The 14,284-nt window shown below is 38.2% G+C and overlaps 1 protein-coding gene across 1 annotated transcript in view; it reads left to right on the forward strand.

The window, feature by feature from the left end:
* The window catches only part of RDX (radixin), a 69,456-nt gene that overhangs the window by 39,727 nt on the left and 15,445 nt on the right, over positions 1-14,284 (forward strand). Inside the window, exons 6-9 of the mRNA XM_079787758.1 lie at positions 554-637; positions 829-975; positions 4,662-4,758; positions 5,597-5,760. Coding sequence (XP_079643884.1) covers positions 554-637; positions 829-975; positions 4,662-4,758; positions 5,597-5,760 — 492 coding nt within the window. The remainder of the gene's footprint in view (positions 1-553; positions 638-828; positions 976-4,661; positions 4,759-5,596; positions 5,761-14,284) is intronic.

The raw sequence follows: 14,284 nt of genomic DNA on the forward strand, positions 1-14,284 counted from the left end.
CAATGGGGGTGGAGCCAGCTGGGTCTGGGTCTCGCGTGATTTTGAGGGGCTGAGGGTGGGTGGGGACTTGACTCTGGGTCCCGCAGCATGCCCCAGACTCTGACAGGAGGGAGATTTTCATATACATTTTACTAATTTTCTTTCATCTCTGACACTTCTATTATAAACGGCAAATAGTAATATTAAAATATTTCCTCTAATCCCCTTTTAATGTGCACGAATTTCGTGCACCGGGCCATTAGTTTTTAGATAATTGTAGATTCGCATGCATTTTTAAAATTGTGGAAAGATCCTGTGAATCCTTCTTCCAGCTCTCCCTTGCATAACTTCAATACAGTATCACAGTCATAATACTGACATTGATACAATCCACCTAACTTATTCAGATTTCATCAGTTTTACATGTAATCATTTGTGTGTGTTTATTCTAGGCAGTTTTATTGTGTATAGATTTGTTTGACAACCACCACAGTGAGGATTAACTTTTAAAGAATATTGACTTTTCAGTTACAGGATCATTTTCATTGATTTTTTTTCTTTTTTTTCATTATAGTGTTTTGGAGCAACACAAATTGACAAAAGAGCAGTGGGAAGAAAGAATACAGAACTGGCATGAAGAACATAGAGGAATGCTAAGGTATTTGGATGGCTGTTTTCTTAGAGTTTTTCTCAAAGTATTTTTATTCTATGACATTAATTATTACATCAGATTATCCTCAAAAGATCATTTGACTTATATGAATAAAGCACTAAGTTTTAATTCAAAGTATTTTTGTAATTTGCTATTACTCTTACTTAAACATATTATAATAAGCTTTATTTCAACAGGGAAGATTCTATGATGGAATACCTGAAGATTGCACAAGATCTAGAAATGTATGGAGTCAACTATTTTGAAATAAAAAATAAAAAAGGAACTGAATTGTGGCTAGGTGTTGATGCTTTGGGTCTCAATATTTATGAGCATGATGACAAGTAAGTTGGCTTGATTACCCTTACTGCTTTTTTCCAAGTTAAAAGATTAATTAATGTCACATAGACTTTCAGATATCATATTTTCATTGTCTCAACATCTTGCAGTTTTATTTTTTAATTTATTGATTTCAGAGAGGGAGGGAGAGAGAGATAGAAACATTAATGATGAGGGAATCATTGATCAGTTGCGTCCTGCACACCCCACACTGGGGATGTAGCCCACACCTTGGGCATGTGCCCTTACCATGAATCAAACCTGGTTCACAGGTTGACTCTCAACCACTGACAATGCTCAGCCATTGAGCCACCTCGGCCAGGCGCTCAACATCTTGCAGTTTTAGAGTTTACTTGGTATATTTATCAAAATGGGAGGATTCATTTTTATTTGAAGTTTGCTTCTTGATCTCTTATAAGTTATGTCTAGTAACTATTAAAGTTTGTCCTCCCAATAGTTGAAGAATAATTCTTTAAATGTCATGCCTGGCATATAGATTGAAATTGAAATTAGCATCTATAAGAAATCAGGTGCAATGAGACAATGAAATTAAAAGATATGTGATTTATTGTGTTTTGTAACACCTTTTTGTTGAACATTTATAGGAATTGTTTTGAGTATTTTTGACACTAGTAAAGTAGAATATCCCTGTGTTAAAAATAGTGAACAGTGTAATTTTATTTTGAAATTGACCAGTTTTTTTATATTAATATAAAATCCATCAAGCTCTTTCAGCCCTTTTCAGGAATGATAGCTGAAATTGCTTCATACCTTTGTTTAATTTATTTACCATACCATGTAAGCATTCAAGTCTGCCAGTAGCACCTTTTACAAAGGCATTTCTCTATTCTGGGTTGGCTCCAAAATTTTAGTTTTATTATTACACATATCTAATAAAACACACATTTCTAAGCATATATATTATGATTCTAAAAGAGAGCATTTTATTAAGTTTACACTGGTATATTTTTTCATTTATGTTACAAAGCAAGTTAAAATGGTATATCATTCAGAAGGGAAAGTTTTGAAATTTTTGAAAAGCAAAAATAACTTTAAGACTATTAAGAAACTTGACCCAACTGAAAAGAAGTAAGAAATGGTGGACTTTGAAAATGACTTCAGGTTTTCTCACTGCGCAGAATATAGTCCAAGACTGCTACAAGTTAAATATTTCACCCTTTGTTCTCCCTGCGTGATCTACAATAATGACCTGCTTTGTGTTGATATTTACTGCTGTGTTGCTGACAATTACCTGAAAGAGAAGTTGGGGTGCTTCACTGGGCTGGAAAAAGTTTAGCTAAATCAGAAAGCAGGTCTAATTAAGCAAGTTTGTTCTGTATCTATAAAAGGCTAAGTTGACTCACTCATGCACGATACATATAAAGCTCTTGCTGGCACCAATCGCATGTGTGTGTTTCAATCTGTCATTGTCGATGGTGAATTTGGTTGACACTTGTTATAAAGGGCAAATAGTGATATTAAAATATTTCTTCTAATTAATTTCCTTTCAATGTGCAGGAATTTGTGCACTGGGCCACTAGTTATATATATAGATACAGATAAAGATGGGGAATAGGAAAGAGGCAGGGGTTAGCTCAGGGCAGGAGGGAGGGACTGGGGATTGTGGACAAAGATTTCTTTGGTCTTTTATGTAATGGTTTAATTTCTTTTTTTTTTTTAAATGTTTTTAATGATTTCAGAAACAGGAAGAAAGGGAGAGAGAGATAGAAACATAGATGAGAGAGAAACATCATCTATTGGCTGCCTCCTTTACTCCCCCTACTGGGGGTCAAGCCCCCATCCCAAGCATGTGCCCTAATCTGGAATCGAACCGCGGCTGCCTGGTGCATGGATCGATACTGAACCACACTGGTCGGGCTAATTTCTTGTTATGATGAGAATGTATTTAACTATATTATTTGTATTTCCTTTTTACAAATATGCATATATTTATTGATTTCAGAGAGGAAGGGTGAGGGAGAGAGATAGAAACATCAGTGATGAGAGAGAATCATTGATTGGCTGCCTCCTGCACGCCTCCCTACCAGGAATTGAGTGTGCAACCCTGGCATGTGCCCTGACTGGAAATCGAACTGTGACCTCCTGGTTCATAGGTTGACATTCAACCACTGAGCCATGCCAGTCAGGCCCAAATTTTTTAAAAATAGGGTTCAACTTTAAAGGTTAGTTAGGTTCTTTTACAGTCTCTGTTACTGGTTATCTTTGTGACCCTGGTCAAATTATTAACTCTGAAATTTGTATAACTGCTAGGGTCACCTCACATGATTGTTGTGAGAATTATATGAGGAAATTGCTTTAGAATTTGTAGAAGTAACATGTAAATGTAGTGTATAATGTTACCTTAAAAGTAGTGTTCTAACAGCCTCCCTTTTTACTTTGGTGGCCACTAGGGCACAGTATAAAGCATGCATATTGAATAAAGTGTTTTTTGTAGAAAAAATTATTTGCTGTACTGTAGTCAGTCTGCTTAAGAATTAAAAGGACAATAAATAGATAGAAATTCATACTCTGTTATCAGAACGCTGACTAAATATGCCCTTTGGCCAACATAGGTGTTACAGTCATTTCATGTTCTTGTTATTGGACAGCAGTGATGCATTTGATGGGTAGTCTGAAACAGTAAAATATACGAAAAGCAGAAACAAAATTACTTGTTCCAGTCTGGTTTCCTAAATCTTTGTATGTAGGGTGGTAAGCAGGGGCATCTGTTTTATAGTCATAGAGTTGGAATTTCAGTTCTATTTATCCAAACATTTGTGTATAGAAGTGTTTAAAATAGGTCACATACTATAAAACTAAGCCTTTTATTTATTTATTTTTTTATTATTAATCCTCTCCAGAGGACATGCTGAGAGAGAGAGAGAGGGAGAGAGAGAGAGAGAGAGATATCAATTAGTTGCCTTCTAAATGCACCTGACCCAGGGGTCAAGCCCAGGTATGTGCCCTGACCGGGAATAAAACAGGCAACCTTTCGGTGCATAGGACGTCTGACGCTCAACCAACTGAGCCACTCCAGCCTGGCTAAAATTAAGCCTTTTTTTAAAAAAAAAAAAAATCTTTATTGGTGAAAGTATTATAGATGTCACCATTTTCTTCCCCCATTTACTCCCCTCCCACCCTCTGTCCTGCCCCCTCTCCCCCAGGCCTTCACTGCACTGTCGTCTGTTTGTGTACTGAAAATTCAGTATTTAGTATATTTATAAATAATACAAACATTTTAAAATTAAACAGGAAGGAAAACATTTTTTAATATTTAGTAATTTATGTCCATAATTTACATGAAAAGTTAAAAAAGCTATCTTTTCCCCCACTCTCTTCTTAAACATATTTAAACTTAATAGTGGTAGTATCTTGACTCTAAGTAGAACTAGTGCAAACTCTGAGAGCTCAGTTTAACACTCTAGAACTAGATAGTTAATTTTAGGAAAATCAAGGTTCATGACACATTATGAATTTTTGGGGGATGGTTATTCTTTGTTTTATGTGATTTAACTGATCAAATTTTCCCCTTAAAAGATAATGTCAACAGTGTGTTATGAGTAAGTTAATACATTTTGAAAATCTGGAACTCTTAAGATCAATCATTTGGATAAATTGGCCCACAAAAATTGATAGGGTTTTTGTCCATTGTTTCCTGCTTCTAACTAAAGAGATGCTCTCATTTTTTAAGGTTAACACCTAAAATTGGTTTTCCCTGGAGTGAAATCAGAAATATTTCATTTAATGACAAAAAATTTGTTATAAAGCCAATCGACAAAAAGGCACCTGTAAGTAAATTTTTAAAATATGTTTTATGTATTGTAAATTTCTGTGACTTTGCTATGGTATTACTTAAAGAATGACATTGTTCATTTATTGAATTGCTCCTGAGGAATATTCTTTTTCACCTTGTATTTTATAATAAATGTTATTAAAAATTCAAGGTTCCAATTTTATTATACCATACAACTATTAGAGTTTTAGCTGAAATTTAACTATTAGCTATTAGGAGGTGGTTGAAAATAATCTCCATTTCTAAGAAGCAATTTAGGAACGTTGGTGTTGGTATTTGGAATGTAACAGCGGTAGCCCTATTCTGTTAATAGAGATTTGCATCATGAATGTTGTATTTTTGTAATTGGAAGCCTTAAACTTAAATCTTTATATTTAAATAGATTCTTTGGTTCCTGTAGTGTCAAACATGTATAGTATTCTGTCAGTTATTGAAAAGGCAAAAGATAAGGAGAACATTTCTAGGTTAAAAAACTTGACCACCATGAACAAAGGACGGTTTTGAGGTAAATGTGATAAAAATTAAAACAAACCCTGAGATGGAGAAACAGATACTAATAGTTACTTTGGAGAAGAAAAAATAATAAATGACGTTTAACGTATTGTGAGTATAAGATTCTTATCCTCTTCACAAAACTGGTGGGGAAAGGAAAGGTTGGGAACCAGTTATATGAAAGTATGGCATACTCACTAAGAGATCAGAAACTTTATGGTATCTAAACTTTATGTAATGGGACGTAAGAATTCATGCCACATATTGAAATTTATCTACAGATTATTGTGTGAGAAACTATCCTTTAGGAAGATTTTAAACTCAGAGTACTTTATGTTTAGGATTTTGTTTTTTATGCGCCTCGTCTGAGGATCAATAAGCGGATTTTGGCCTTATGTATGGGAAACCATGAACTGTACATGCGAAGAAGGAAGCCTGATACTATTGAAGTACAACAGATGAAGGCTCAGGCTAGGGAGGAGAAACACCAGAAGCAGTTGGAAAGGTATGGAATTTATAGTTTTTCATACTCAGAATTTACATTTTAATGTTGTTTTCATTGTATTAAAATTGAATGACGGTTACAATTTTCAAGTTAGAGATCTGACAGATATTTCTGAGTAAGTAGCTTTTCATGATTTCACAAATGTGCCTTTCCTTTATCATGCTTGCTTCTCCCTGACAGATATTGGCTTGGATGTAGTATGAAATTTTCAAGTTGATTTGTTTGTGACTTACATTTTTTAATTTTTCAGGGTAAGAATATGCTGAATGTTTTTTGGGATTTTTTGCAACAATGTCATGGACATTGTAGAACTCAAAAAGTCATTGTACAGAGTATAGTAATACCAGTTTTCCCTGTCAATAACACTGATCTTTTTAACCATGGTTCATTTAGACTTCAAAAGAAGCTACTATCTATAATAATAAAAGCATAATGTGCTAATTAGACCGGACAGTCCTGACGAAGCTGAGACTGCGAGGGCCAAGGCAAGCCGTCACGGCTGCAAGGGCCAAGCCCCTTGCATGAATTTTGTGCATCGGGCCTCTAGTTAACTATATTAAATTGAGAACTTTTGAAATGGAAAGATTGAGTATAATTCTTGTTGAGCCTAGAACCAGATTACTGGGTCTGACAACAAAATTTCCAAATCTGATTCTAGATTAATTTAAACTTTATGCTTTATTTGCAAAAATTTAGACACCAAACTAAAGTTAACCTTCATTAAATAAATCTTTGTAGAATAGCATGATAATCTGTGAAATAGAGTAGGTTCTAAAGAAAACAAAATTGAGGAGACCTAAATATGCGTAAATTTACGTATTTCAAACATCCTAAAATTACATGATTTGAATCTAATAAATAGGCCCTCTACTAAATATAATTTTGCTTCCTATACTTTGAGTGTTTGTATTTAATGATGTATTTTTTTCTTAAATGTTCTGTGTAATTCAGAACTTTTATTAATTCATATTACTCCCCTCAACTTACATGCCTTAGAGAAGTTTACTGTATTTAAAACATATTTTATATAGGCATGAAACTTTCCAGTAATTTAACTTTCATACTGTTAAAGATACTACGTTGGATTGTTACTTTGACTGGGCTCTCTTTTTCACTGTTCTCAGGTAATTTAGGATCACATTGTGGCTCTAGTATTACGTACCTTTTCAAATAGTTCTTTTTTGGGCATTACTTTCTATATATTTAGAAGTTACAGTCATCCTTCATGGGGGATTGGTTCTAGGACCCCACAGATATCCAAGTCCCTTATATAAAACTAGAGGCCCAGTGCACAAGAATCATGCACTCGAGGGGTGGGGGGTAGAGGTACCTCAGCCTGGCCTGTGCTCTTTTGAAGTCCGGGAGCCCTCGGGATGTCTGACTGACGGCTTAGAGCTGCTGTGGAGGCAGGAGAAGCTCCTGCCACTGCCACTGCGCTGGCCAACCGTGAGCCTGGCTTCTGGCTGAGCAGCGCTCCCCCTGTGGGAGCGCACTGACCACCAGGGGGCAGTTCTGTGTTGAGCGTCTGCCCCCTGGTGGTCAGTGTGCATCATAGTGACTGGTCATTCCGCCGTTCGGTTGATTTGCGTATTAGCCTTTTATTAGATAGGATGGTGTAGTATTTGCATATGACCTATGTATGCTTTACATCATCTCTAGGTTACTCATGATACCTAATACAATGTAAATGCTATGTAAATGTAATACTCTATTGTTTAGGGAGCAGTGAAAAGGAAAAAAGTCTGTACATGTTCTGTACAGACACAACCATTGTAGGCCTAACTACGTAGTACACATGAGTGGATGAGGAACCCACAGAAGATTCAGAGAGCAGACTGTGTTAGTGCATACTCATCACTCAGTGTCCTAACTGCTCTGCTTATCTGTAATGTTCATATGTTATTTATAATCTTAATATTTGTCTACTTGTTCTTTATTTCTTACATGTAGAGAGGAGTGCTATATGGTTTTAATATATGTAGTATGGATAGTAAGTACCATTTGGTGGTAGTTTACTCTTAAGGTCTAGATGAAAGTGGAAAACATTAAATTTCTTTTTTGCCACAAAAAGAATCCTATGGTTCCTCTCTTAGATAAATTGTATAGCCTTTCATTAGCGAGCATTATACACGGTAGGAATTCAGTAACTATTTAATTCACTTGAATGCCTAGAGGATGTTTTATATTAGCAACGTAGGGATTTGGCAGGTGTCGGACATAGCATGCCAAGTCTTCATTTATTCCCTGCTTTACAGGTCAGAGAGACAGAAATGACAGCTGTATATGTGGAAACAATTTTGGTCAAGCCCATTGGCAAAGTAGCCAGCAGACATACTTGTGGGAATGCTCGGAGGTATGCTGCCTGTGCTGCTGGACTCTCCTGGGCAAGAACAGTAGTTGGGAAGGGGCAGGGCAGCAAGGACGCCGCTTTCCCTACCATATGTTGGTGTATGTGGTCCTATTCTTTCCCCATAACTCTCCTAACTTTGGGTTTTCCACAATGAAAATGGTGTTAGATGTTACATACCATGGGTTACTGATCTCCATAGTCTGTGCTCTGAAGTTATTTGCATCCAAATTGATGATGATTCATTCTGTAATTCTGGACTTTTTTTTGTATGGCTAAAATGGTTACCAAATTTAAAAATGAAGAGACTCGAGTTTACAATTTAGATTCTGGTCGTTATGGTCAATTGTAGATTAGCTCTGGGATGTTTTGTGTCATGGCTGGCTGCCTGTATCACTAGGACACAGCTGGTATCATACAGAGAATACAGGCTTTGGAACTAGATAAATCTGGGTTTCAATCCTCTTCCAACACTTGCTGAGAAAAACTTGTGAGCCACTATTCTGTTACCGAAAATAATAGTCCTACCTTCAATGTTTTTTTATGCGAAATAATGACAGTGTTATACAAACATTTAATAAGTAGTGGCTATTAGGGTAATTCTTCTTTTTTTTTTTATTCCTCACCCAAGGAGTGAGGGTTTTGCCATTGATTTTTAGAGAGAATGGAAGGGGGAGGGGGAGAGCAGCATTGACATAAAAGAGACGCATCAATTGGTTGCTTTCTGCTGGCACCTGCCCAGGGCCAGGGATTGAACCTGCAACTGAGATGTATGCCCTTGACCCTTTGGTCTGAAAGCTGACATTCCAGCCACTGAACCAAACTGGCCAGGGCTAATTCTTAATATTATTAATACATAGTCTGAATAGAAGTTTTATGTTAGTTTTTAATCTTCACTTAAAACTGTAATTGGATCTATCTGATAGTCTTTAAAAAGTAAGGTATTCTAAAATATTTTTTGCATGTTAGTACAGAGAATGGTAGTTTATTAATATGTTATTTACATTCTTGAAATAGAAAAACTTGGTTTCCAAACATAACTCTAAACAAAAATACTTATATCTATGATTTAGATTTACATCATTACACAAGAGGCTTCATGGGGAAAGTGGGACTTTACTAAGGCTTTAAACTTAGAAATAGACTTGAGAGTTAGAGAGGGGGAGGATACTTTCAGAAGAGGAAGCCAACCTAAGCAAACATGTAGAGATGAGAATATGCATGGCTTGCCTAGGGGCCAGTGAATATACCTGCTTGGTCCTCCCAGTTGAACATTGCAAACTCTTCAGTTTCATGAGGGAGATAAGACAGACCTGCAAAACTAGGTATAACTAAGAGATGTGGAGAGCCAAAGGCATTTGTTTTAATTGAACACAGTGTTAGTTAGTGATGGCTGTAGTCAGGAGAATTCTTGTAAGATGTGAGACAGAAGCTTCATAAAAGTGCAACAGAGTAAACTCTATCCTACCTAATAATAGACAAATATGCAAATTGACCGTACCTTCGCTATGCCCGCGATTGGCCAGGAGGCGCGGCGGGGCGGGACTCGGGGTGGCCGGGGTGGCTGATTGGGCCGGTGGGACGCTGACGCGTCGCCAGCGGCGGCCCAAGCTCAGCGTCTGCGCCATGGCTGTGCTGCGGCACAGAAGGGGCCTCTGGGGCAGCGAGCTCACGTCCCACCACGGACCATCAAAAGCGGGGGAGCTGGGTGCCTGTCCGCTCAGGCACCAGGCCTTTCAGAAACCTCCACGGCGCTGGAGACTTCTGAAAGGCCTGGTGCACCAGCGATCAAAAGCAAAAGCGTGGGAGCTGAGTGCCTGAGCAGACAGGCACCCAGCTCCCCCCCTACACGTGCATGATTCAATCATGCACTGGGCCTCTAGTGTTATTATAAATATTATAATCAACTAGAGGCCCGGTTCATGAAAATTCATGCACTGGAGGGGGGCGCCCCTCAGCCTGGCCTGCCCACTCTCACAGTCCAGGAGACCTCTGGGGCAAGAGGCGACCCGGCGATCAGGGGAAGACGACACCCCATCACACCTCTGCTGCTGCCACTGCCAGCAGCACAAGCCTCGGCCGGCCCTGGTTACCTGTGCCTCAGGCCAGCCCTGGGCTGTTGCGGGGGCTGAGGGGACCGCGCGCCTGCCGCCCCGGCGGGGCTGAGGGGACTGGGCACCGCCATCTTGTGGCTGTGGGTACTGCCATCTTTGAGGGCACGGCAGTCAATTAGCATATTCCCTCCTTATTGGCTGTGGGCACCGCCATATTTGAGGGCGGGGCAGTCAATTAGTATATTCCCTCCTTATTGGCTGTGGGCACCATCTTTGCAACAGTGTGAGGGTCAATTAGCATATTCACTCTTCATTAGATAGGATAAAATATCTGCTGCACATTTATTCCATTTTTGGTACAAAAACTAGTCCTCCCACTCCCTAACTTGTTTGTGGCCAAGTTACCTTCATTCTTTTCTTTCTGCTTCCATATCTCCTTTTCTCCATCCTTGAAGAAGAATGAATTAAATGTCAGTAGGGAAAAACTAAATGAAACCAGCACCCAAGAATTAATGGAATATTATTGTAGCCTTTAGGTCTTGAGATCTGGTTTGTGGTGTGAGCCTCGGGGAGGGAGGGAGGAAGGTCACTGTCTTGGTGAACTGTGGCAGAGACTGGGGAGGCTAATCAACATCAAGGGCACAAGGCAGCTTAACATGATAAAAAAGAGTACCTAGAATCGTAAATGCTGTGAGGTTTCATTCAGCTAGTGGGAGAGATGTGGTGACTCCTAATGTTTGGTTTGGTGCATAGGAGATCACCATTTGTTATCTGTCTTACTCTTGCAGACTTGTCACAATTCTGTTTGCCCCAAAGCTGGATCCTCTTTATTGGAGGTAGATAGGTATGTAGGAGTTGCAGAAATTTTTAAACTTGCGTTTTACATGGTAAGGGGAAAAAAACTGATGAAACTTTGCTGATAACATTATCAGAGACTGAAAGTTGAGAAACTACATGGCTTTGTGCCCGGCATTCAGAATGACATCAGATGACAGTGATGTCTTTTTTTGGGGTGTATTTTGACATATTCAGATAAGTTTGAGAAATGAAAATATAATCCATTTTTAACTAAAGAAAATTATTTTGATTAAAGTAGTGGTGATATTGAATATTGATTAAACTTATTAAATGGTAATATTTCTGATGATTAATATAACATCTCACCTAATTCTTATCTTTATATTTCTGGCCCTCAGCATACATAAACATTGTAGGTTCTTGGTAGATGATCAGTGAGTAAATTTGACTGTATTTAAAAGAAACTGTCTCTTTAGGCCCATGGCAGATGCAGCTAAATGAGGGAGGCTGTTTTTTCCACCTAGCTTTCATGACCTTTTAAAAATAGCAGTCTATACCTACTTTCATTCTAATGGAATTGTCAAAGGAGACATAACTGATTTGTCATCTTGTTTCTAAACATGAATTGAATCTACTTTAGAAATTAATCTTGCATTAATTTATTGTTAATGATTGAAAATTGGTGCTCTCCCAGTATTTTACTGTTTAAAATAAAACAGCCTTGTGTGTTCCCTTCGACTTCCTGCTAATAAGCTAAAGAAATAATTTTTTTTGGCATGTCAACTGTGCAGTTAACTCCTTTTGTGCTGACCTCTAATTTATTGTAAAAGTTCATGGCGTATGCAAGTGATAAATCTACTTCCTTTTTCTCCATACAAGTTTGCACTAAAAAAATGGTGTGCATACAAGGGGTGTAGTTGACAGTTTTACTTTCCCAGCAGTTTTGAAAATCTGTCCTTTGAGTCTCTAAAATGGCTGTTTTTAATATTTTAAAAATAGTGGTTGACTATATTTATTGTGACCCTACATTAAGAAACACATTATAATCTAGTATATGTGTATGTAACAGGGTACTCCTGTATTATTTTTTAAAAAAATCCTTATCCAAGAATATTTTTTCCATTGATTTTTAGAGAGAATGGGAGGGAGAGGGAGATACAGAGAGAAAACATCTATGTGAGAGAGACACATTGATTGGTTGCCTCCTGCATGCTCCTGACCAGGGCAGCAGCCTGCAACCAAGGTACATGTCCTTGACCGGAATCAAACCTGGGACCCTTCAGTCTGTGGTCCAGTGCTCTATCACTGAGCCAAACCGATTTTATTTTTTTAGGGTAAGAGCTCCTTTTATTTATTATTTATTTATATTTTTATTAGTTTCAGAGAGGGAGAGAGAGAGAGAAACATCAGTGATGAGACAGAATCATTGATTAGCTGCCTCCTGCACGCTCACCCTGGGGATGTGCCCTGACCAGGAATTGAACCCTGATCTCCTGGTTCATAGGTCAACACTCAACCACTGAGCCATGCTGGCAGGGCATGTATTTTTAACAATATGCTGTTTTGAATACTGCTGAATATAATGAAGACATAATATCCATGCTGTAGTTTCTTTTTAAAAAATCTTCATTGTTGAGAGTATCACAGATGTCCTCCAATTTCCCCCTATTGTCCCCCTTCACCTGGTTCCTGCCCCACCCCAGGCTTTTACCACCCTATTGTTTGTGTCCATAGGTAATGCATAATGCATATATGTTTATAAGTTCTTTGGTTAATCTCTTCCCACCCATTCTCCCCCCCCCCCCCCATTCCCTCTGAAATTCGTCAGTGTGGTTTAAGTTTCCATGCCTCTGGTTCTATTCATTCATCAGTTTATTTTGTTCAGTAGATTCCTTGTTCCTTTATTTTGATTTTTTTATTCAATTGTTGATATATATGTATTTATTGGCATTTTAATATTTATGTTTTTTATCTTTTTTTCCCCCCTTCTTCTTAAGCTTTTTTTTTTTTTGTCTGTGAAGCTCTTTACCTGACCTTTGATTCTAAATGATAGCTTTGCTGGGTAGAGTAATCTTGGTTGTAGGTCTTTGCTTTTCATCTCTTTGAATATTTCTTGCCACTCCCTTCTGGCCTGCAAAGTTTCTGTTGAGAAATCAGCTGACGGTCATGTCGGTGCTCCCTTGTAGGTAACTAACTGCTTTTCTCTTGCTGCTTTTAAGATTCTATCTTTGTCTTTAACTTTTGGTATTTTAATTACGATGTGTCTTGGTGTGGGCCTCTTTGGGTTCCTCTTGTTTGGGACTTTCTGTGCTTCCTGGACTTGTAAGTCTATTTCTTTTACTAGGTTGGGGACATTTTCTGTCATTATTTCTTTAAATAGTTTTCAATATTTTGCTCTCTCTCTTCTGGCATCCTCATGATGCAAATGTTGGTACACTTGATGTTGTCCCAAAAGCTCCTTACACTATCTTCATATTTTTGGATTCTTTTTGCTCTTCTGATTAGGTGATTTTTGCTTCCTCATATTCCAAATCACTTATTTAATTCTTAGTAACCTCTACTGCTGATTTCCTGTAAATTATTCTTTGTTTCAGTTAGTGTATCCTTCATTTTTTACTGTCTTTTTAAATGTTTATGTTCTTACTAATTTCCTTTTAATTCTCAGATCCTTAAAATTCTCATTAAGTCCATTGAAGCTCTCATTAAGATCCTTGAGCATCATTACAACCATTATTCTGTATTTAGTAGTTTGCTTGCTTCCATTTCATTTAGTTCTTTTTCTGGAGATTTCTTCTGTTCTTTCATTTGTGACATGTTTCTTTGTCTCATTTTGGCTGCTTCCCTGTGTTTGTTTCTATATTAGGTAGAGCTGCTATGTCTCCTGGAATTGGTAGAGATACCTTGTGTAGTAGGTGCTCTGTAGTGCCCAGTGGCTCAGCCTCCACAGTCATCTGAGCTGGGCACTCTATGTGAGCCCCTCTGTGGACTGTATGCCCTGTCTTGTTGTAGTTGAGCCTTGATTGCTTTTGGCATCATTTGGAGGAATTGACATCCAGACCAATTGGCTGTGAGGACCAACTGCGACTACAGCGGAAGAGCTGCTGTGCAGGGGACACCCTTATGACGCAGATGCTCACTAAGTCTGCTCGTTGAGTTTGCCACTTGTGAATGTGTAGAGTTGTAATCTGGCATGGTCTGAAGCTGTCCACCAGGTGCACTGGCTCTGGGGCTCCCCTGCAGGTGCATAGTCAGCCACTGCTGGTGCCCTGTCTCAGGCCACTGGTCAGGAGCTACAGAACAATCTGCAGATTGCTGCTACTTGTGT

This window comes from Cnephaeus nilssonii, assembly GCF_951640355.1.
Source record: "Cnephaeus nilssonii genome assembly, chromosome: 13".
Taxonomy (NCBI): domain Eukaryota; kingdom Metazoa; phylum Chordata; class Mammalia; order Chiroptera; family Vespertilionidae; genus Cnephaeus; species Cnephaeus nilssonii.